The sequence below is a fragment of the Elephas maximus genome, chromosome 3 (genome assembly GCF_024166365.1).
Source record: "Elephas maximus indicus isolate mEleMax1 chromosome 3, mEleMax1 primary haplotype, whole genome shotgun sequence".
Lineage (NCBI taxonomy): Eukaryota > Metazoa > Chordata > Mammalia > Proboscidea > Elephantidae > Elephas > Elephas maximus.
Window position 1 is genome coordinate 49,927,734 of NC_064821.1, and position 23,504 is coordinate 49,951,237.

Genomic DNA, 23,504 nt, shown 5'->3' on the forward strand with positions numbered 1-23,504 from the left:
CCAGAACTCACATTCTTCCCCACCACGCTGTGCTGCCTCCGGCTTTCCCATTTTTGCCCACTGGTATTTGGTGTTGTCCTTTTTCCTTACTGAGTCACTGAGTAGCACAAATCGTTAAGCACTCAACTACTAACCAAAAGGCTGATGGTTTGAGCTCACCCAGAAGCACCTCAGAAGAAAAGCCTGACGACCTGCTTCCAAAAGGCCGCAGCCTTGAAAACCCTGTGGAGCACAGTTCTACTCTGACACACATGGGGTCGCCATGAGTCAAAATCGGCTCAGCAGCAACTGGGTTTTTTGTTGTTGTTGTTGCTCCTTCCTAGTTGTTTCACTACCAAAGATCTATATATCTACTCAGTTCCTTGGCAAGGAAGTACCAGCATTTTGCTCCTTAATGACAAAATTCCATTCTAGTCAGTTGGCATGTTTTTTGTTGGCTGTTATAATGACATCTGATCTACCTAGATCCTAGCAATTTATATATTCTGAGTAGATATCCAAAAGAATGTAAAAGTATGCGCAAAGATACATAACATATTCAGGAAATCCCTGGGTTACAAAAGAGGTCCATTCCTAGCTGTGTCCTTAAGCCTTTAAGCCGAATTTGTAGGTAAGTCAGAACAGGTGCATACGGTTCTTACTTAGCCTTACTTTAGTGCAAGAGGAAACCCTGGCGATGTAGTGGTTAAGTGCTACGGCTGCTAACCAAGAGGTCAGCAGCTCGAATCCGCCAGGCGCTCTGTGGAAACTCTGTGGGGCAGTTCTACTCTGTCCTATACGGTCGCTATAAGTCGGAATCGACTTGACAGGAGTAGGTATGGTTTTTGTTTTTTTAGTGCAGGAGAAAGCTAGGAAACCTTTTCAGTGATTTAAAAGCTACATGTGCAGCAAGTGAAAGTGATTGTGATGAAGAATTTGTCGCAAGTAGGGGTTGGTTCAGTCATCTCAAAGTGAGGGCAAATTTATAACATTAAAGGGCAAGCACGAAAGTTGGAAGTTCATAACCTCAGGACTTCCTGTAACTTCTTAAACGAAAAGAGGAACTTTGAATCCAAAAAGCGTCAGAACCAAGAAAAAGTAGCAAAAACCCTTGTTAATTTGAGCTGAACAACAAAGAAATAATTTTTCTTCCTTTTTTCTAATTGATCTTCCTAGAATTTTGTTTACTCTGAAATAAGCAATTTTAACACCTTCTTGCCTGGGAGGAAACCCCTGGTGGTGTAGTGGTTAAGAGCTACGGCTGCTAACCAAAAGGTCAGCAGTTCGAATCCACCAGGTGCTCCTTAGAAACTCTATGGGGGAGTTCTGCTCCGTCCTATAGGGTTGCTATGAGTTGGAATCGACTTGACGGCAGCAGGTTTGATTTGTTTGTATGTTTGTTTTCTTGCCTAGGAAGATTATTGTTAAAGAAAAAAGAGCGAGTCAACAGGGGTTGAATCTATCTCCTCTTCTGTTTGTAGGGTGTTGGAATTAATGTAAATCTTCCTGAAAGTAGTTGGGGTAAACATTGACATATTAGTTATTTATAGTGATGATGATAAGGATTATTTTAAGAAAGAGAAAACATTCCTTCTGTAATTTTTGCAGTCCACTGTGAAAAGAGCTATGTGAATTATAAGGAACTACTTCTTGGTGGAATGGAAACGAGTAAAAATGAGAAAATTACCTTGTAATAAAGATATACCATAGGAGTTATCCTGAGGAAGCTTTTTCTAATCCTTTCCTAGAAAATTGATGATTAGAAATAAGTTTGGGGACTTTTTTTTTTTAACGCCTTAGATATTTCAGTGAAGGAGGTCAGATATTGAATGTCACGAGCCTGTGTGAATTGAGAAAGGGACAATTAGTGACAGTGAGGAACTTTGGTGTTCACCCTGTTTCTGCTGTGCTGGTCATCACTAGTTTAGGAGGAAGCATGGAAATGGTTGAAAGGGAATCTTCCCATCATGTCTATACCCAAAACCCTCCAGTTATTTCCCTTCTCACACAGAGTAAAATCCAAAGCCCCTCACGAAGACCCTGCATCTCGTGCAAACGCATGCTCGCACATGCACACACGCACACACACACTGCTCCTGTCCAACCTCATCTCCATCCTACATACCCTAGCTCAGACCCTAGACTCCTCCTGTTCTTGACCTCACCTAGCATATTCCTTCCTGCTTTAGGTCTTTGCACTTGTTCCCTCTCTGTACCCCTCTTGCCCCAGATGGCTGCATGGCCAGCTCCCTGACTTCTTTCAGGTACACATGCAAATACCATCTGCTCAGAGGGTTTTTCCCCTAACCCTATTGTATAAAACACTTAGAGACACAGACATGTATACACACCTACCTTCCCTCTCTGTCACCTGTACTTGCTTTTGGTTTTTTTTTTGGTAGCACTTGTTTGTTGATTTGTTTTTGACTGTCTTCCCCTGTAGAATAGAATTGCCGTAAGAGCGAGATCTTCATCGGTTTGATTCAGTGCAGTAATTGGAACAAAGGAGGCATGCTATACGTATTTAGCAAATGGATTTACATTGCTTAAACCTCCACAACTCTGACTGTCCTTTGCATTGAAGAAATACAAAATACCTAATTCACAGAGTTAGTAAATGTCAGGGTGATTATTTACACTTTCAAAGAAATCGCAATGGACTATTCTTAAGAAGCAAGTTTCCTTGGTGCATTTAAAATGGGATTCAATTTGCTACATGTGTAAATCCCCGGGAATTTTTTCATTGTGTTTCCAGAAGGATTCAGCTGTGTTTCTCCTATGTGAAATAATTACATCCATAAAATTGGACTGCTGATGTAGTTATCAAAAAAACAGTTCACACATTCTCCCAGAAAGAGGTATAATTTTTTTGGTTGCTCTTATTTCCAAGATTTTAGGATGCCCCAGTTGTAAAAGTATCATCAATTTTATATGTTTTTTTTTTTTTTTTGAGGAAAAATATGAAATATTACTTTAAACATTTAAAACCTGTATTGATAGTATCATAAATTTATGCATGTAATTAAATAAGCCACCTCCTTTTTCAGTATCATATTCAAAATTCTGAGTCCAACCCTTTCACCTCAGATCTAAAGGTCCTTGTAAATCAGTCTCAAGCATTGACTTTATATGTAACTTTGGGGAGACTGGCCACTCTTAGTACTTGTGATCCTGCTCCACTTTAGCCTCTTCAGGATTGAGCTGGTTGTTTCTGGTTGTGAAACATATTGAAGAATGCTGGGGTTTACTCTATGTTTCCTATTACCTGTTTGGTAAAACTTTTATTTTTTTTTCCTCTCTTCTTGAAGTCAGCTGGAAGTGGTACTTGGTGCCTGGGCGATGCTCACCAAAATACACCAACCTCTTTTAGCTTTGAAAATTCCGTATTCTGGGTGCCTCTCATTGTATTGGCTGGTGTGAGACAAGCAGTCTTCTGCATACATAGTCACTGTTCATGTCTTAGTGAAGTATTTGTGAATACATTGCAAGTGACAGCAAGGGTTTAAATTTAAAGTAAAATTAAATAGAATGTGCTGCTCAGAGTGGACCCTAATTTCAGTGGCAGTTACATGGGTTGACGCCATCCAGACCTGCTCTGTTCACACAAACATTCACACACATCAGACGGATTCCATGCCACTGGCAAGGACCTGTCAACACCAGACTTAAGAAGATTTTCATTTCAGAAATGGAAAAATGAAATGTGAGAAATGCATGGTTTAGTATTGAGGAAACAGAGTTAAAAATTTTCGTTTTAAACATAAGGAAAATCTATTTTCATTGTCATCTGAGAGAGGTGCTCAAAGGAAAATTGCCATTAATTATGTATAGGTGCAGCCTAGTATTAGCAGAGTTTATCTTAGAGACCTGCAGTGAATGTGGTCTCTAAGTCGCTAAGCATCAGAAAGAACGAGGGAGGGTATATAGCAGAGAGTTTGAAGTAACTAATTGCTGCAGGTAAAGACAGACAAATGTCTCTTTTCCCCACTTTCTGCTTTTGGGGATTCACCCCACTTACATTTGTTAGTTGGCTTTTCTGTTTCATATTTCTAGATTTTTTTTCTTGTTCTATATTATAGTACATACCTTTCTGTTTCATGCCAGTGAATAGATACCATCCTGTGATTGATTAAGTTTACCAAAAAAAGTTGTTATAAAAGTGCAAGAATTGGTCGTTTTTATTTTTGAGGGTTCTTCACTTGTCTCATCACCTTTATTAAGGCCTCTGCCAGGGAGCTTTGTGGGTGGCTCAGTTACCTGCTCAGTCAGTTGGTTGGCTGCCTTGTACCTTGGAGTGTACCTCAGTCCCCTCCTTCCCTCTTATGAGACCTGTATACTAAAAACCCACTGCCATCAAATTGATTCTGACTCGTGGTGGCCCACGCATTACAGATTAGAACTGCTCCATAGGGTTTTCTTGGCTGTAATCCTTACGGAAACCGATTGCCAGGCCTTTCTTCTGAGGCATCTCTGAGTGGGTACAAATCACCAACCTTTCAGTTAACAGCAGAGTACTTAACCATTTGCACCATCCAGGGACCCCAGGCCTATATAAAAAATATACTAGATTGTAGGAATTCAAATCTACTAGACTGGGCTGAAAGCTGTCACTTTAAAACTGGCATCCTTTTATCCTCCTTACTGAAATACTTTTAACATCATAGCCTCATTCCTAGGTCAATTATGTATATTTTCCTCAAATTCCAAGCTCAGTTTTGTATACATTCCTAAACTCGTGTTCTATGCCTACTATCTGTATAACGTTGTTAATATCTCCATTCCTTTTGGTCCTTTTAGTTCCTTGCCTTTCACTGTCTGCCCCCCAGGTTGACGCAGGGATGTGTCTCTGAAGTTCCTGATAGTCTTCTCATCCTTTGTCATCTTTGATCCGTAAATTTTTTTTTTGCTCAGTTGGTATTTTCTCATTTCCTCTTCGTTTCAAAATTCCTTGCCTCCTCCTGTGCCATGATTAATCTCCTCATATCTTTTGTGTATATCAAATCATTTTGTGAGTTAATGTCATATTTGGTATGTGACTTATGACAATTGATCTTAATTTTGTTTAATTTCCTTACATCTAACCCTTATGATTGTTTGGTCTTTGTCTCAGATAATAATTATAGCTAATAATAACAATGCCTTACATTGTGCTTCTATCTTACAAATCACTTCCGAATTGTTTCGTTTAAGCCTCACCCAAGATGAGATAAAGGTGTTCTGGGTTCATGTAGCAAGTGAGCAATAGACTAGAATAGAAGTCTAGATACTCCTAGTCTAAGATGTTTCTTTTGTTTGGATTGTACTATGTTGCCCTTTTTGCTAAAGGTTTTAAAAATTTTTGTGTTGATAGCAAATATTTTCATGTCTCTAACTGCACAGTTTTTCTAAGCTCTGGTCTTATTGACAAATGCTAGATCAAAGCTTTTTAAAATTTTATTGTGATGAATATATATGGAAGAAATTGTTTGCCTGGATAAAGGCTTTTGAGATCTATGCTAGACATCATTAGGATAAAGAGATATTTTGTTAGTACCTTATAACTTCATTCCTAAAGAGTTTGACTATAGCAGTAGCCTAGTTGGCTTTAATCTACAGGTCTGCCTGAGTGACCGGGGTCAGTTTTGATTAAGGCCTGTGATAGCCGTTCATATGCTTCACACTTGGTAGCAGTTCTTAGTCTTTCTGGGTTTGTATATAAGTCACCATTCCCAGTACGATATGTCGTTGGGTTTCTGGTTATATTTTCTTTTTAAGTCCATAAAATGTCTACCAAAAAGTAATGTTGTCGCACTTGGAACAAAATAAGCTATCAGCTCCAATCTTGGCTGCATGGGTGTTTGTGCTTGATTGTGGGCGCAGGGACCTAACAGGCTTTCTGCTGCAGAAATGCAAACTCTTGTCAAAAAGAAATAATCAAGAAGAGATAAGAATCATTAATTTTTTTTTCCTTCTCATCTTTTCCTTCCAAAGTTTGGGAGCCTCTGGCGGGGCGAGTACTTGGGATTCCTACAGTGACCATTTCACCATTGAAACTTGCAAGGAGACAGATATGCTGAACTACCTCATCGAGTGCTTTGACCGAATTGGAATAGAGGAAAAAAAAGCACCAAAGGTAATATGTAATAGATTCATTTTTTTTTTAAAGCTATTTTTTTGATAACTAATCTTTTTGCCCCAAAACCTAAAGAGTATTCTGTCATTTATTTAATCAATAAATAGTTATTCCCCATCAACTATGTACCAGGCACTGTACTAGGAGCTTGGGTGTATCAGTGGTCAAAACAGACAAAGATCCCTGTCCTGGTGAACTCACATCCTAGTGGAGGGAAGAAGCGGCAGTGCCAATATGTGAACCCACATGGGTTAGCTTCAGAGTCTTCTCTCTTAACCAAAGTACTGTAGCTAGGTGCCATGAGCAGCTTACATGGCCCTGATCATATCCAATTAAAAAAAAAAACAACAAAAAAAACCAAGCCCGTTGCTGTTGAGTCAATTTTGACACATAGCAACCCTATAGGACAGAGGAGAACTGCCCCATAGAGCTTCCAAGAGCACCTGGTAGATTCGAACTGCTGCCCTTTTGGTTAGCAGCCATAGCTCTTAACCACTACGCCACCAGGGTTTCCATCATATCTAATAGCCTGTTATAATCATTATAATAATAACCAACATTTGTGGAGCACTTATAGAATGGCAAGTTCTGTATGAGGTCTACACGAACTCAAATTCTCACAGTCACTCAGCCAGCCCAGCCTAACTCAGGGTAAGGTAGGCATTAGCTTTTCCATTGTATGAATAAGAGGATGAACCCCCGAGAGATTAAGTAATTTGTCCAGGATAACACAAATAATACATTCCAAAGCTGGGATTAAACCCAGGAAGTTGTACTTTTTTCACTATTTCATGCCAACTTTCTTCATTACTTTTTCCTTATATTCCTATTTCATTTTCTGGTTCTAGTTTTACATTAGAAATTATTCCAGTTGGCCACCTGTGAAAGGCCTCTGTGGGTTTCTTGCAGTGAACCCTGGCAGAAGCAAAGAGAATGACGACCACATCTCTGAGGTTCCTGAGTGGCCCCCTCAAACTTCTGCTGCTTTCTTCTCTGACTGTGTATTTCAGTGGAGGCAGCATACTTGGGTGAAGGTTACTCCAGTCTTTTCATTTGTAATGAGGGAAGAGGAAAAAAGCATGCCTTTTTCTAGAAATCCATTTGTTCTGATGGTTGTCAGTTTTCAACAATTTGGGATTCCTTTGTTTCCTGTAGTCCTAACCCCCAGCTGTCTTTTTCAGATGTGCAGCCAGCCAGCTGTCAGCCAGCTTCTGAGCAACATCCGCTCACAGTGCATTTCCCATACTGCATTAGTACTACAAGGTTCCCTAACACAACCAAGGTATGAAGAACCATTAGATGCTTGGCGTTAGCAGAGAGGGGATTGTTTCCAGCAATGGGCATTGAGCTATCCAGCCGTTTTGCAACACCTAGAATAACTCACCTCCTCACCTGTAATAAAAGAGTATTGGAATTAAAAATAATCACTTTTGTAGTATTTTAGAGAAGGAATGGGACCTGACAGATTATCTGGTCAAACGCTTCCAACACTTCTTTCCTCTTCAATTCCAAAAGTAATGCAAAACGTATTTTAAAATGAATTAAAGTGAATTCAAATTAATTATGTTTTAAGAGTTTTTCATGCGTTGTTGAGATAAAACATTGTTGAAATATGTAGACATCAAGGCAGAAAATTAGTAATTTCATTTAAGAGCACCTGCTTGAAATCAGAGAAGCTATTTGATAAAATGTGCAGATTACCACTTTCTGTGTATCGCACAGTTTTTGTTATTTAATGATAAGTAGTGGAGGAATGGATAATTAAGAAAACACTCAAAGTGCTACATTGTTGCTTGTTTCTGGGAGTCCATGAAGGTTTCAAGTTTAATAAAGAAGGATGTTTGTATGTTTTGTTTCTTTTATGCAAAGTATCTGAAGGAAAAATGACAAAGTTACAAAATTTATTCATCCTGGGATTTTTAAAAAATATTCTGTATTTTAACCATACACTTTTTAAACTTTTTAAAAAGAAAGAAAATGATACGCATATCCCAAAAGCTTAAAAAATGTTTTGACCCTAAAATGTGTAAGCATTTTAAACAGTCCTTAGTCCTTACCAGTCTTTTTTCAAATTGGATGAGGTATAAATAAATAAGTAAAAGAAACACGTAATGCTTTGTTTTTTTAACGCTTCCTTTTTGAAGGCTGTATGTAGGAAAAGGTGGACTCTTTGAAATTTCCTATATATAGTGTCTCATTAAAAATGCCAAAGAAATTGATTACTACTCAAAAGAGGGATGATCTTTTGCCTAAAATCATTGTGCAGAATATTCGGGAGTTCTAAAGACCAACTCTTGAGTGGGCAGTTGCTGCTAACGTCACATTTCGTGGGCTTCTGTTGTCACGTGGTAACGAGTTGATTTCATCACAGCCCTTGGTTTTCACATGTCCACAGGTCCATGCAGCAGCCGTCCTTCTTGGTGCCGTATATGCTCTGTAGGAATCTCCCGTATGGCTTCATTCAAGAGCTGGTGAGAACAACGCACCAGGATGAAGAAGTGTTCAAGCAGGTACAGTTTTGTGAGTTTGCTACTGCAGCTTTCAGCCTAAGAGCATCTAGGCCATTGCTGATTTCTAAAAAGACTATACACTGAAAACTTCTCCATCCCTAAATGTGAACATGTATGCGTTACTTGCTCAAAGAGAAGACCTATCTGAGGTTCTTTCTTGAGGCAGATTGATAGCTGTATGTTCAAATCATTTGCCCATCTCAACTCATCAGTCAAGCATCAAGCATTTTAAGCAGCGTCTGTGCTAAGGTGCTTTAGTTGATAAGAAGAAATGTAAGGCCCAGTTCCACAGGAATGCCTGGAGATAGCATAAGGCATGATGGGAATTTGCCAGTGGAGGCATGGTGGAAATTAGTTCTATGGGTTTATTAAAAATAATAATAATAAATTAACCATCAAATTTGTACAGAGGTGGTCTGCACAGCATATACAGTTTTTATCTTCTCACCACTAAACTAGGAATGATACCTCCTATCTCACAATTCCTTTGTCCATTTGCTATTTATATGTTGTTTTGATGCCTCATCATGTCGAGTCGAGTGAAAATGCAGGTATGAGATATTTAATAATAAAGCTGCTTGCTTCCTCTCGAAGGTTTCCTCCAGGGTGAAACTTTGGCATTACGTTTGGGTTACTGTTTTATAGCCCAGTGTTGGAAGTGGGCACTTGGTCACAGAAACCTTTACAGAAGCTATTTCCCGTGATGAAGAGATTTTTATGAAATTTTCTTACAGTTTGCCATGTCATCATTTGTGTGTGTGTGTGAGTGAGAGAGAGAGATTAGCAAGAATAACTGAGGCAATAGCAATAATTAGTGTGGTTGCTTTTATCTGTTTTTATGCCTGATATTGTTTGCATTAATTTTAGGACCTTTGAATTCTCAGGAATTGTGTTTGAAGTAGTCTTCAAAATATCTGTAAAAGAAGAACCTACGAGTGAAAATTCCAATTAGCCTTGTGTACTCCATACCTGAAATTCACCAACTGCTTATCTTGGATGACTGGTCTTGTCGATTAATAGGAATAATTAGGACAGCATAATGGGCCCTTCTCTTATAGAAACATGAGTGAACTGTGAGGAAAATGAATGATTATTTTAGAAGGTTTAAGTGGTATACTAGATTGTATGTGTAATATACATTAATTAGAATATTTTTTCTATTAAAAAAACACATCATTTGAGGAAGCCAGAGTAGCTTTAACTATATGAAAGCAGCCCAGTTTTTTTACCAGCTGAAAGGAGTATATTATGCCTGCTTTACTTGTGAAGAAACTTGCACAGGGAGGTCAGGAAATGACCTGTTTATTTTTAGTTGCAGAGTTCTGACTGCTTTTCTGCCACTCAGTCTTGAATGCTGGTTTTGTCTTTTATTATGTTTTACTATGTGTTGTATCTACAGAGAGATGAGTAAAATGGAGCTGGTAGACTAAAAAATGGCCTTTTAGCTTTTTGTCTAAAAAAGCTAAAGTGTGGCAAATTGGTATTATGGAATCTTTTTACTGAAATTTCAGTCTACTTTCTTTTAATGTTTGAGAGATGTCCACATATAAACAGAAATTAATAGTAACTAGAATTTAGAATTGGAGGTGAATACTTATATTTTATCAGTGCTGAGAGATACTTATTTGAAAATAACTATTTAAAATATATAGGTCTTGTAAATAGTATAATATTTGATTATTTGAAAAATATTATAGTTGGCAATATTTTGTCAGTTCGTTATAAATTAAACCCTATTTGCAAAAGAGGCTAACTCTATTAGAAAGAGTTAGGGTGTTTTATAGTGTTCCGGAAGAAAATGTTTAGAGATTTTTCTGGATGACCAGTTATGAAATTTACTTTTGGTAATTCTGGACCTTTTTTTTTTTTTATTCCTTAACTGCAGTTTTGGCATTCCCTACCCCAACACCTGAGTGTTGCCTCTCCATTTTTAGCTGGCTTATGAAAGTCCATTATTTCTACCCTGATTGTCAGACTTGTAAAACTAGAATGATCTCTTCCAGAGCCTCCATATCTTGAGACATTACCCAGGCACCTTGTCGTCCAGGGCCCCTTTGTTTGTACTGTGCTTTTTAAATGACAAATATTCAATACAGTGGGATGAAATGAGCAGAAAAAGGATTTGTTCACATTTTTTAATGGCTTTATAGAACAATCCTTTTGCAACTTGTTGTATTTCAGGTTATCAGTGGCTGTTTACATCATTTTCTATTCCATGTTATTAGTCCTGAATACCAGCAACTCCCTGGCCTAAATGTGTTGATCAGCGAGTGCATTAGGAAATTTGAGGATGAGCTGTGCTGCACCAATCTTGCGTAGTGTTCATGTGTCACAATACTAGTGGTAAACTCTAAAACTAAAGTGCCCTCAAGCTCCAATATCTGGTTATTGTATTAATTACAATATGGACGTAAGGCATTCTAACTGAATTTTTCTTTTTCCATTTACCTGCTATTTCTTTGGTCTGCTTAATTAAGGTTAATACAAGAATAATATTCACTATTGGCCAGTCTTTCTTGTTCTCCTCAAAATAAACAGGGAGAAATGGAAAGAATTGTATGGAAATGGGAGGGTGACAACAAGTTACTGATTTAAAAAAAATTTTTTTTTTTTTTAGTATTGATTGGCCTTAGAAAATATTAGAACATTTAGCCTAGTTTCTTTACAGATTATAGGTGCTTGGAGCCCTGGTGGCACAGTGGTTAAGAGCTCAGCTGCTGAGCCAAGGTCAGCAGTTCGTATCCACCAGCTGTTCCTTGGAAACCCTGTAGGGCAGTTCTACCCCGTCCTGTAGGGTTGCTATGAGTCAGAATCAACTTGACGGCAGCGGGTTTGGTTTGGGTTTTGGTTTATAGGTGCTTGACAATCAAAAATGTATTAGTTGCTTGAAACATACGTAGTTGATGAGACCAAGTGAAATCCCTGAAGGGCCTTTCAGTAGGCTCCAAATTTGTGAGTTTCAGTTAACTGCAAATCTTGCCTAAGGACCGTTTTCTCAGGATACTAGGGTTCAACAAAATCCTTTGACTTCTAGAGAATTCCACTGCATTATTTTACAGTTGATCTTGTCAAAGGACATCTCCATGCTATATGACTGGATTCTGTTGTTGTTGTTACATACTGTTGAGTCAATTTTCCACTCACAGTGACCCAGTGTGACAGTAGTACAGCCCCATGGGGTTTTGGGGGCTGTAATCTTTACGGGAGCAGGTCGCCAGGTCTTTTCTCCCATGGAGCCAGTGGGTGGGTTCAAACCTCCAGCCTTTCGGTTAGCAGCCGAGTAACATTGTGCCGCCAGGACTCCTTCAGCTGGGTTCTAGACTCCTTTATATGCAGAAGAGCGTTTCTTTGGGAAAGTAGTAGGCATGACTGAACATTCAGAGTCAGCACTTCATTTGACATGCTTCTTAGGTTTGAAATTTCTTACAGTTAAATTTTGATTTTTTGTTTTTCTTATAGATCTTTATCCCCATTTTACAAGGCCTGGCGCTTGCTGTCAAAGAGTGCTCCCTCGATAGTGACTACTTTAAATACCCCCTCATGGTAAAACCTTGCATTTTTTTAACCCATTTAATAGATGTTTTTCTTGCAGATTAACATACACTTTTCTTTCAGGTCCATGATCCACCTTGTTTTCAAATTTAAAACATGAAATCTTTGGGTTGGCCATGCAGAGCGTTGGCTGTGCAGTGAGGTGCATCAGTGAAGACAGTTAGCAGCCCGGTACATATCCCGCCTACCTAGTCCTAGACAGGAGTAGTGATGCGGTTACTGACATGTACTTCACCATGCTGGCTAGCTTATGAGAAAGATCATTATTGGTGGTATACTTCTAATTCTCCTAGTCATGAGCATACCATATTTGGAATGAAAATTTTTTATTTAAAAAAAAAATTACAAATGCAAATAAAAAGGCAGAGTTATAATAAGGAAAGCAATACAATTTTATTTTTATGGAGTGGCTGTCTACAGAAAATCTCAGAGTAACTCTTGTTCATCTTCCCAATTTCCCAAGGCCATGCACCTCATCTTCAGGCTTTACCTGGAAAACACAGATCTACTTTGCTCTTTAAGTAGAGCACTTAGAACAAGTGTAAATTGTGGACAGAACTTTCACCTAAGTTCGCGCAGTGGGACTTGACTGTCATGAAAATACTGGAACCAGAACGAAAATAAGATGCTCTTCTCTTCCTTGAATTTACGTCAAGTATTACTGAATACGTTTCATTCTAGCAGTATCAAGGAAGAAATATCATAATACGAAATTAACTTCCTGTGTGTTTCTACAGCCTTGTGTAAATTGAGGCCTTGGTTAAATCGATATATTTTGCTGCATTTGTTTTTTTTTACTCATTCTACTGAATTTATCCTGTTTGCTCTTTAATGTACTTACTGAGGCTCTGTCATGTGCCAGGCACCGGGAACACAGGGACTAAGGAGACAAGACCCCTCTCCTCAGCCTGCTCATAATCTACCGCCGAGCTCAGACCACAGTGGAACATTCAGATAATTACACTGCAATAAACGTAAAACAGAGGTGCACCCAAAGGCTACATTTACCTGTTTAAAAAATACGAAAGCCATTAACATGAAAAGGCTACAAGTTAAAGACTGTGCTGGGAAATTAAACAGTGGAATGGGAATTCTTACTTTAAAAGATAATCTTGAATGGATTTGTGCCCAGGCTCTTTCCATTGTGCATGTTCTTGAGGTTCCCAATAAAATTCTCTTAATCCTAATTCAGTGTCTGTGGCAGAGAAAAGGAAGTGGGATAATGTGAGTATTTGATTTCGGTGATGAAATATTTTAATGGACACTAATTACCACTTTATTATGTAATTATCCATGCATGGAATGGCTGGCTTTTTGGTTGTGGTTTAAATTAAATAAGCTCGATGTCTCAGTGAGTAGCTTTTAGCGACAGATATCACCAAAATGCCCTTCTTGGTCAAAAGACAAAGGCCTCCGTTGTGGTAGACAATAGTTTTATTTTGTACCATTATTGATTCTTGTACAATAATAAGAGTGTGGCGAGAGAGGGAGAGTACAATACTGAGAGACAGGAAGAGGAAGAAGGCTGAAGCTGAAATCGGATAAAATAGTGGATCCCAGCTTTGCCATATGTTGGAGTCACCCAAGGATCTTTAAATAATACTGATTTCTGGCTCCCACCCCCTGGACATTATGATTTAATTCTTGGGGTGAAGGTAGGGGGCTGGGGTGGGAGTGGCCTGGCACTGTGATTTTTAAAGGCTTCCTAGATGATCCTAATGCCTCAAAGTTTAGGAACCTTTGCACTAGGCACTGACAACTTTTACTTCTCAGCAGAAGCTTTCTGAGCTTTAGGGACTCCTCAGAGATGTGCCAGGGCCTAAATGCATCAACCCAAAGCTGGGTTAGCAACTTTTATGTATCTGTCCACATTTACCAATTCACTGTCGAAGTGTCGTGTTTGATTGTATCACCATGGCCAAGTCAAGAGTTAAATTGTGTTTATGTCCCTAAGAACTATTTTTCATGATGGTCTAATATGAGAATGTTTGGGGCTCCAAAGGAAAATGCTGGATTTCTAAAAAATACCAGAATATCTTCTTGTGTTTAAAACCAAGGTATTTTAAATGTGTTCTGAATTTGACAGCTTATAAATTGTAATTGTTTACAGTCATGTTTAACACTGGTAGCACTAGCCATCTGAAATATATGAAGCAAATCTCTTCTTTGATATGCGAAGATGTTAAGTGAAAAAAACATTTTTTTTGGTAAAAATATATACATTTATCTCTGTGTGGATATGCACAAACAGATGTCTGGAAAGCTGTTAACCAAAATATCAGTAGACATTATCTATGAGAGTAAAGTTTGAGTGATTTTTATTTTGTACCCTGATTTTTCTGAAGTTTTTTTTACCATGCATGTTAATTAGTTTATTAATCAGAGAAGGTAGTAAAGCTGTTACCGTATTGGAGGGAACGCATGTGTACTTATAGCAGCATTTAAAACTATTCCTTGATGTTACACATGCCAGGCAATTTAAGATGCAATACATTTAAATGGCTCTTTCTGATTTGATTTCTAGGCATTAGGTGAGCTCTGTGAAACCAAGTTTGGGAAGACACATCCTGTGTGCAATTTGGTAAGGGGCTTTCGGCTTGCATATTTTCAGTGAGCATGTGGTAACTCAGAAGGTGTTCCTTAGGTAACATTATCCAAATAACTTCTCTTGAAAGGACATTTTAAATTTTCCTTTAGCTGTAGATAGTACGTCTGTTAAATTGTTGTGGCATACCCTGTTTCTTGGAATGAACGTGTTTATTTTTCTTTTGTGATTTTTTTTTTTTTTATAAGATGTGTACAATTAGAACAACAAGTTCTATGGGGAAAATTTGCTTGAGTTCTTTGGTAGTATAAAAATACTTGTTTGAACTTCATCAAAGAATATTTAGAAACATAAAATTTTTGTTTTAATACTTTGTAAAAATATAGAGTTGGATTTTCCTCTGAGGTGAGGAAATACCAGCAGGCATTGTAATACATTTATGTGCCTTGTGTTTTCAAGTAAACATTAGCCATTGGGCTGGCGTTTAAGAACCGGCTGAACAGATTGCTGTTAAGAACTCAGTTCACTAAATTTTTACCTCTCTTGCCTTTTTAGCAACTCTATTTGCCTTTTTCATTTTTTGCATAGGTTGCTTCTTTGCCGTTGTGGTTGCCTAAATCCTTAAGTCCTGGCTCAGGGCGGGAGCTGCAGAGACTGTCTTATTTGGGAGCTTTCTTTAGCTTCTCTGTCTTTGCAGAAGATGATGTAAGTACAGTGGCCGTTTGCACTTTGCTCTTCTTATGTGCAGATTCCTTCCCAAGCGTACATTATATGTTGATTGGATTTCCTCCTTCTCTTTCCAGGCTAAAGTGGTTGAAAAATATTTCTCAGGGCCTGCCATTACCCTGGAAAACACTCGTGTGGTTAGCCAATCACTGCAGCATTACTTGGAGTTGGGAAGGGTAGGTGTTCAGAAAACGAATCCAAAGAATAAAAGATAAGCTATATAAAATAACCTGTGTCTTGAATAATAACTACAGCAGCAGTGATATGCTGCCCTGTGTGTGTACCATCACTGGGGTGTAGTCCTGGCATTCTCTCTCCAGCTTATCCTCAGGCATTTAAATTGTAGGGGTGAATGAGCTCTGTTGGTTTGCACACACCCCTCACTGATTTGCTTGTCCCACATGTAGATTAGTATGCCCTCAGTTCTGAAACGTAAAAGCTGAGAAATTACAGGTTTGGGTAATGTAATTTTGATCACGGAAAGGAAATAACAAAGGCCATCTTATTAAACTCTAACTACTTGCCTCCTCTACTCCTACTCCGTGTTCTGCCCTAACATGCTTTTGTGCTAATTATCTTGACATGGTTGAATATGAGCATTTCTCATGTTCCCCTGGTAGTCAGCTTCTCCAGGAATGAGTGAAAGTGGGAGAGGGAGAAGGTGGGAAGGAAGCTAGCTGTTTTTGAAGTTGAAAAGAATTCATGTTTAAAATGAAGTTTTGTTTTTTTTTTTTCCTTTTTTTCTTTAAATAAATTTCAGCAAGAACTTTTCAAGATTCTGCATAGTATTTTGTTAAACGGCGAGACCCGCGAGGCCGCTCTCAGTTACATGGCAGCTGTCGTCAATGCCAATATGAAGAAAGCACAGATGCAGGTAGGATTCCTAAGGACCACTTGTATTTATTCTTTAATTTCATTCATTCAATTCATGTTTATCTAATACCTACCTGACATAGTCCTGAAAATCAGGATATAGGGATAAACAAGGTAAGCTCCCTGCTTTTGTGGAGTTTGTGTTCTAGTGGGGCAAGATGGAGAATAAATGATAGACATATAAATACATTTTTCATAATAAAATTTATTAAATAAATAAATGAAGCAAGGCAAAGGGATTGAGAGCAACCGTGGAGTGACCAGAAGGAAAGTATGGGAGTGATTTTTGATCGGGTGGCAGGGAAGGCCTCTCTGAGGAGATGACATTTGATCAGAGACCTGACTGATAAGAAAAGCCAACTCTTGCAAGGTGAGAAAAAAGCATTTTATACACGTGTAAGGACCTAAGGTGGGAATGAGCTAGGTTTGGTGGAAGCCCAGCACGCAGGCCTTTGTGGCTGGAGGATAGTTTACAAGAAAAACAATGGCAGGTCATGGGACCAGAAGGGATGGGCAGGGGTTCCATCAGGTTGGGATTATGTTGTGAGGATGTTATTTTATTCTAACTAATGGGAAGCCCTTGGAAGATTCTTCAGCAAGGAAGCCGCAAAGTCGGCTGTGTGGAGAATGAACTAAGCAGAGGGAAGGGACAGGAGCAAACTCAAGGAGGCCAGTTACAAAGTTACGAGTGCATTAGTCCCAGTGAGAGAGACTGATGGCTTGGACCACTTTGCTGGAGTAAACCACTTGCCATCGAGTTGATTCCAACTCATAGTGACCCCCCATGTGTGTTATAGCAGAACTGCTCTGTAAGATTTTCAGTGGCTGGTTTTTCTAAGGTAGATCACCAGGCCTTTTTTCCAAAACACCTCTGGGTGGACTTGAACCTCTAACCTTTCAGTTAGCAGCCAAGTGCATTAACCATTTATGCCATCTAGGGATTCCTCTGCTGAAGTAGAAAAGTTAAAAGGACATCGTTCCTATATATACTAGTAAATAATAAATGAATGATGCAACACTTCCACTCAAAAGCAAAAAAAAAAAAAAAAGCATAGGGAAGTGGTTAAGAGCGTGGACCTGCCATCAGACCATTTGAATTCCAAATGTGGTTCTACCATTTGCCAACAGTGTGACTTTAGACAGTAACTTGTCTGTGCCTCTGTTTCCTCATCTGTTAAGTGGGGGTGGTAATATTACCTAACTCATGGAGTTACTACATGTAAAGCTGTTAAATTAGTGCCTAGCACGTAGTGAACACTCAGTTGATGCTTATAATAGTATTATAATTGCTATTCTATTATTAATGCAGGACTCTGACTAATGCTGTAGCTGCAGAAACTATTAGTCAAGTGGTGAACTAGTTTTTCTGCCGCTCTTGAGGGGAAATGAAGAAGAGAAAGTAAACCACATTTATTGTGCCTCTACTTGCTGACTTTAGGAGTCTTGGGCAAATCACTTAAATTCTCTGAGCCTTAGTTTCTTCCACTGTAAAGTGGAAATAGCAGTATCAGTGACCTGAAGGATTATTGTGAAGGGCTCAGTAAGAGAATTTGTTGAAATGCCTCACATATAATTGATACTCAACAAAAAGCAGTCATTAGGATGATGATGGTGACGAGGCGTGTGTCCTCACTCACTGAAGATATGATCATGTTTGAGTGCTCTGTCAGCTTTCATATGAAATTGTACCAGAATAATTGTATTCAAATCAGTATTTTAAAGGCTTCTTTTTTTTTTTTTTATATTTCACAGACAGATGATAGATTGGTATCTACAGATGGATTTATGCTGAATTTCCTTTGGGTACTGCAGCAACTAAGTACAAAGATCAAGTTAGAGACAGTTGATCCCACGTATATATTCCACCCAAGGTGTAGGATTGCTCTTCCAAATGATGAGACACGAGTGAACGCAACTATGGAAGACGTGAACGACTGGCTGACTGAACTCTGTGAGTGATGCATCTGTTATTAGGTCATTGAAACACTGCCCTTTCATTTGGATGCTGGTGATTCCTTACGCACTGTTACTACATCTCCTTAAAACGAATTTAGGACACAAAGATACACAACAAAAGTTAATACAGTTAAAAAGATCTTGTTTGGATTGGCCCGAAACAAATAGATATGTAGAACAAATGGAAAGAGACACAGTGTTCTGAGTTTTAAAGAAAAGATATGATAAGGATAATACCCGTGAATTGATTATTATATAGATTTTGTATATACCAACTAAAATTCTCATAAAATAGTTCCTAGATTTTGATGAATGGATGGTATAAAAATATAAATATTTTGGTGGTGTTATGATCGGTGATTTTTTTCTCTCCATATTATAGAACATGTTATTTAGTGACAGACATCAAAACTATGTGGTCTTTATTTTTTTTTAATATTATGAAAATTATTTATGGATTAGGATAGAGATTTCATGCTTACCTTGCAGTGGCAGGACCATGATCAGATGGACAGAAAATACTTAAGCTACGATAGTATTTAAATGTAAGAACTAAGAACTAAGTAATGTAAGAACTAAGTATCTGACAATAAAACCAGTATTTGATATCATTTAAATAAGTGACTATTGGCTTGATCTTGGAGCCATACGTCATATTCTAGAACACTCAAAGGGTTAAACTTTTTTTTTTTTTTTTAATGTAATAAGAAAATTTGAGAAGACGAAAGGATTTGACCCAGCTCTGAAGGGGAGAGAAATTTATAATGATTTGAGAAGTGGAGCATATTATCAAAGACAGTATGCATTTGTTTTGATATGTAAACATATCTTTTATGGAGTGAGTCTAAATAAAATAAAAGAGTGGGGGAAAATATGAGTCACATACTTGGTAAAAGCATGCCATTCAAAATATAGAACTGCTATAAATGTGTAGGGTCACTACGAATCGGAATCAACTCGACGGCAGTGGTGGATTTATAAATGTATAAGGCCAAAACTAAATTCTACCAAGAGAATTGCCACAGTTTTCTTTTGCTTGGGAAAAATTATAAATAGTATATGTCATATGAAAAAAATACACTTGTAGGAGAAAAAATATATACCCATAGGAATTAAATACAAATTCAAAGAAATTCCAGTTGTCACTGTATTTCTATAAATTAATCAAAAACAGAATGATAAAATAGACTGTAATCTTACGAAGAAGTAGTTGGCAGTTAATTTATTTAATCTGTCTAAAATGAGTTCTGGTGATTTAGAACAAAAATTGTCATACTGTCATTCTCAATAATTCTACCTTGCAGAATATATCCCCAAAGCCGAGGGGAGTGGGGAGACAAAAAGTACAAAAAAGTAATTTTTGTACTTGGATGCTCCCAGCAGTACTATTTATAATAGTGAAAAATTTGAAACGACAAACTTGCCCAACAGTAGAGAAATAGTTATAGAATCTATAGTGCATTAACATAATCTAATACTATTTAGAGATTTAAAGTGATGTTTGTGTACTGTGTTGAAAAATGGAAATTGTAATATGGCATTGAGAAGACACGTCACCAAACACTGTTGATGTTCATCTGTGTGAGCATTTAAACAGATGGGGGAGAATACCTGGTGATTCAGTGGAGCTCACAGGAATTCTAGTTCTCTTAAAACGGTACTTAAATTTATAATTTTCAAAAAAGTATCCTTAAGCTCCTTGAAAATTCAGATGTAATTTTCTATTCTCTATTATGCCTTTTCTCTAATTTAGTCTGGAAATAGATTTTATTTAGGAGATTGTTATTTTTCCTAGATGGCGATCAGCCTCCATTTTCTGAGCCGAAATTCCCTACGGAATGCTTCTTTCTCACCCTGCACGCCCACCACCTCTCTATTCTTCCGAGTTGCCGTCGCTATATCCGCAGACTCCGGGCCATCAGGGAGCTCAACAGGTACGTGCAATGATTCCCCATCCTGGATCGCCTGAGTTACCACATGTTCTCATGAGCAAGCACTTCCATGGTGACATTAGATTTGACTCTAAGAATTAGATATGTTGCAGTGCACCGTCTGCCTCTACCGCCAAGTCCACGTTCCTCAATTGGCCAGAGTTCCCTACCTGATGAAGTGACCCCAACCTTGATTTCCTAGCATTCTGAACCCTTGGTATTCCTCCCTGTATATGGTTACTGTAGAATTCCATTAACTTTTTCCACTGGGCAAGACATTGCCAGGAGGCACTTTAAAGGACCCCTGGGTACCAGACATACCTCTCCCCTCCCTGAACTGTGAGACAGTAACCCTCACCAACATGTAACTCCCTTTTCTGCCTGTTGTCCTGTGGCATAAGGAGTTCAATATGGCCAGGCAGTGGCCTCAGTTTCCAAATCATTGGCACCATTGTTGAGTTTCTTAATCTAAGTATTTTTTCCCGTGTACCAGCACCTCCGAACAAACAAAAGTTACAGAAACCGAAAGGAAAGATGTTTTGAACAGGGTATCTGGCGTAATAATAGAGTGGTCACTTCCATCATTTGGTTCAAGACCCGTGTAGTCTGGCTCTGAGAGAAATTGTGTCATATCTCGATCTTCAACACCCTGTAATTTGGCATTCCCAACCTCACAAGTTACTGTCTCCTGGACTATCCTTTGAAGCCAATCATGTTTGGGTGATGCTGTAAAATCATTGACTCCTGAACCCATTACCTCACTTCTCTCTGTCTCTTTTTATCATTGTAAAAAATAGAGAAAATACAATATTTGCCAATTCCAGCATTTTTCATGTGTACAATTCAGTGACACCAATTCCATCAATCATGTTGTGCAGCCATCACTGGTGTACAATGCCAAATTTTCCATCACTGTAATAAAAAAAAAAAACCCTTTTGCTGTAACGTAAATCCCTTGAACAAGCTCAACATTGACTACAACACTAAGATGGCGAATAATGCATTTAATGAATCTATAAATGGTATCGCTGGCAGAAGCATGGTAGTCAGGCAAGGAAATCCACATCTAGAATCAATGCTCAGTCTACTGAGGACAAATTATCCCCTCCAGGATGGAAGCTGTCCAGTGTTTGTCTGACTCTTAGGTACCTCCTTCAGTGGCAGTCCTTTGACAAGCATTCACATGAGGCATAAAATTCTTATTCTCTGGGCCTATTCTCACAGCACATTTATCTTCCCCAGTTTTTATCATTTAAAATGTCTGATCATCTGGTTAAATTGTTAGCTACTGCCATGGATTATTGTAAATTTGCACATCAGGCCATCTCTCCTGACCAAAACAGTCCACTGACAGCTGAAACTAGCCCAGAATTAAGAGCCACCGATAAATGTTTGCTTCTCTAGTTAGTTTTAGGAAACTGCCCTTGAGATCACGGGATCAGGGTAAGGGAGGGTTGGCAGTGCTGTTAGGATTTACCAGAGCTCTATCCCATATGTACTTTTGTTTTTTTGCCTGGCACAGCTGAGCTTTGTCTTATCCAGTCAGACACTTTCAGTTCAGAGAGAGCTCAGGTTGCTTGTTCACCTGATGCCCACTGGTTAGTCTTCAGTTACTACTAACCCTCAGTTACTACTAGGACCCACTAATAAACCAAACACTGTTTCTGAATAGAGAATAGTTACTTGTCAGCCCAGCATGGGTTTACTAGAAAACCCTAGGGGCCTCTACTGTGAATCTTATCAAGGATAACCACAGGCACCCGATTAACAACAAGCGCTTAAAGCACTATTGGATCCCTTGGATCATAAAGACCAAGTGACAGAGCTGCTTGCATTAGAGATGGGATCAGCTTGAGAACCTTCTGTTGTTATAAACCTTACTAAAAGCTGGACAGTGAATAAGGAAGAATGAAGAATTGATTCCTTTAAGTTTGGTTTTGGTGGAGAATACTGAATATATCATGGACTGCCAGAAGAACGAACAAAGCTATCTTGGAAGAAGTACAGCCAGAACACTCCTTAGAAGTGAGGTTGGCAAGACTTGGTCTCACGTACTTTGGATGTGTTATCAGAAGGGACAAGTCCCTGGAGAAGGACATCGTGCTTGGTGAGCTAGAGAGTCAGCGAAAAAAGAGAAAGAATCTAAACGGAATAGATTGTTGACACAGTGGCTGCAACAATGGGCTCAAACATAGCAATGATAACAAGAATGGCACAGGACCTGGCACAGTTTCGTTATGTTGTCGCTATGAGTCAGAACTGACTCAGCTGCACCTAACAACAACAAAAGCTGTCGACCTTGTGAATTACTCAGGAAATGGGTTAAAGTAGCACAACCAAATTTAGAATCTGTTACCTCCAAAATACTGAGTCTGAACAAGTTTTGTGCTTCTTGTTTAATGATACAGTACGCTAGGGATATCAACTATTGTTTTTCTTTGGATGGAATTCCAGGCTACTGAACCCTCAAACTTTCGAGGTGAAAGTTATCTGAATTTGCATGTGATTTATCTCTCAATCTGTGATTTACATTTATCTTACCCAGACAAGAAGGATAGCTACTACTTCTTACTTAACAGACCCTGTCAGCAAGGTACCATCAATAGGAATCAGGCCTTATGTCCTGCAACCTCTGCAAAGTCAATTATGGCACAGAAAAAAAAAAGCCAGGGAGATTTTGACAAAATCTCAAAACAAGACTGAAGCTGTATTGCAGATGCTGCTAGGTGAAAGCAAATTGCTTCTGGTGTTCCACGGGGATAGAGAAAAACACATTTGTTAGCTCAGTGTTTGTATACCAGGTGCCAGAAGCTGTGTTGTTTGCCTGAACAAAATGACCACATTTGGAACAGCCATGCAATTTAGAATCAGTACTGATTAATTTATTGTCATTGTTCAAGACTCATCTATCTTATGTATCATTCAAACAGGATGGTTAAGTAGGAGTGCAATGGGAACCACCCACCCTGCATCTTTCAAGTCCACAGTTCCTCCAGGGATGCGTTATTGTTTTGGTTTGATTTGGTTTACTATTGGTGCAGTGGTTAAGCACTTGACTGCTGACGGAAAGGTCGGTAGTTCAGATCCACCCAGTGGCTCTATGGGAGAGAAGTCCTAGCAACCTGCTCCTGTAAAGATAACAGTTTAGGAAACCTATGGGGCAATTCGGTTCTGTCCTGTAGGGTCACTATGAGTCAGAATCACCTTACGGCAATGGGTTACATGTTCACAAATTTTATTGCTTGCCACTCATTTTTACATTTCAGACCTTCCTTTCTTTAGCTCACCATAATATTATGAAATTCCTCCATATTTTTCTA

At 38.6% G+C, this 23,504-nt stretch overlaps 1 protein-coding gene across 2 annotated transcripts in view; it reads left to right on the top strand.

Annotated features, from left to right (window-relative positions):
- Nucleotides 1-23,504, top strand: part of UBE4B (ubiquitination factor E4B) — a 159,388-nt gene that overhangs the window by 100,199 nt on the left and 35,685 nt on the right. For both annotated transcript variants that reach the window (XM_049877871.1, XM_049877870.1), the window contains 10 exons: nt 5,950-6,091; nt 7,273-7,373; nt 8,487-8,601; nt 12,061-12,144; nt 14,678-14,734; nt 15,287-15,403; nt 15,502-15,600; nt 16,185-16,298; nt 18,050-18,248; nt 20,049-20,187. In XM_049877871.1, the coding sequence (XP_049733828.1) occupies nt 5,950-6,091; nt 7,273-7,373; nt 8,487-8,601; nt 12,061-12,144; nt 14,678-14,734; nt 15,287-15,403; nt 15,502-15,600; nt 16,185-16,298; nt 18,050-18,248; nt 20,049-20,187 (1,167 nt within the window). The remainder of the gene's footprint in view (nt 1-5,949; nt 6,092-7,272; nt 7,374-8,486; nt 8,602-12,060; nt 12,145-14,677; nt 14,735-15,286; nt 15,404-15,501; nt 15,601-16,184; nt 16,299-18,049; nt 18,249-20,048; nt 20,188-23,504) is intronic.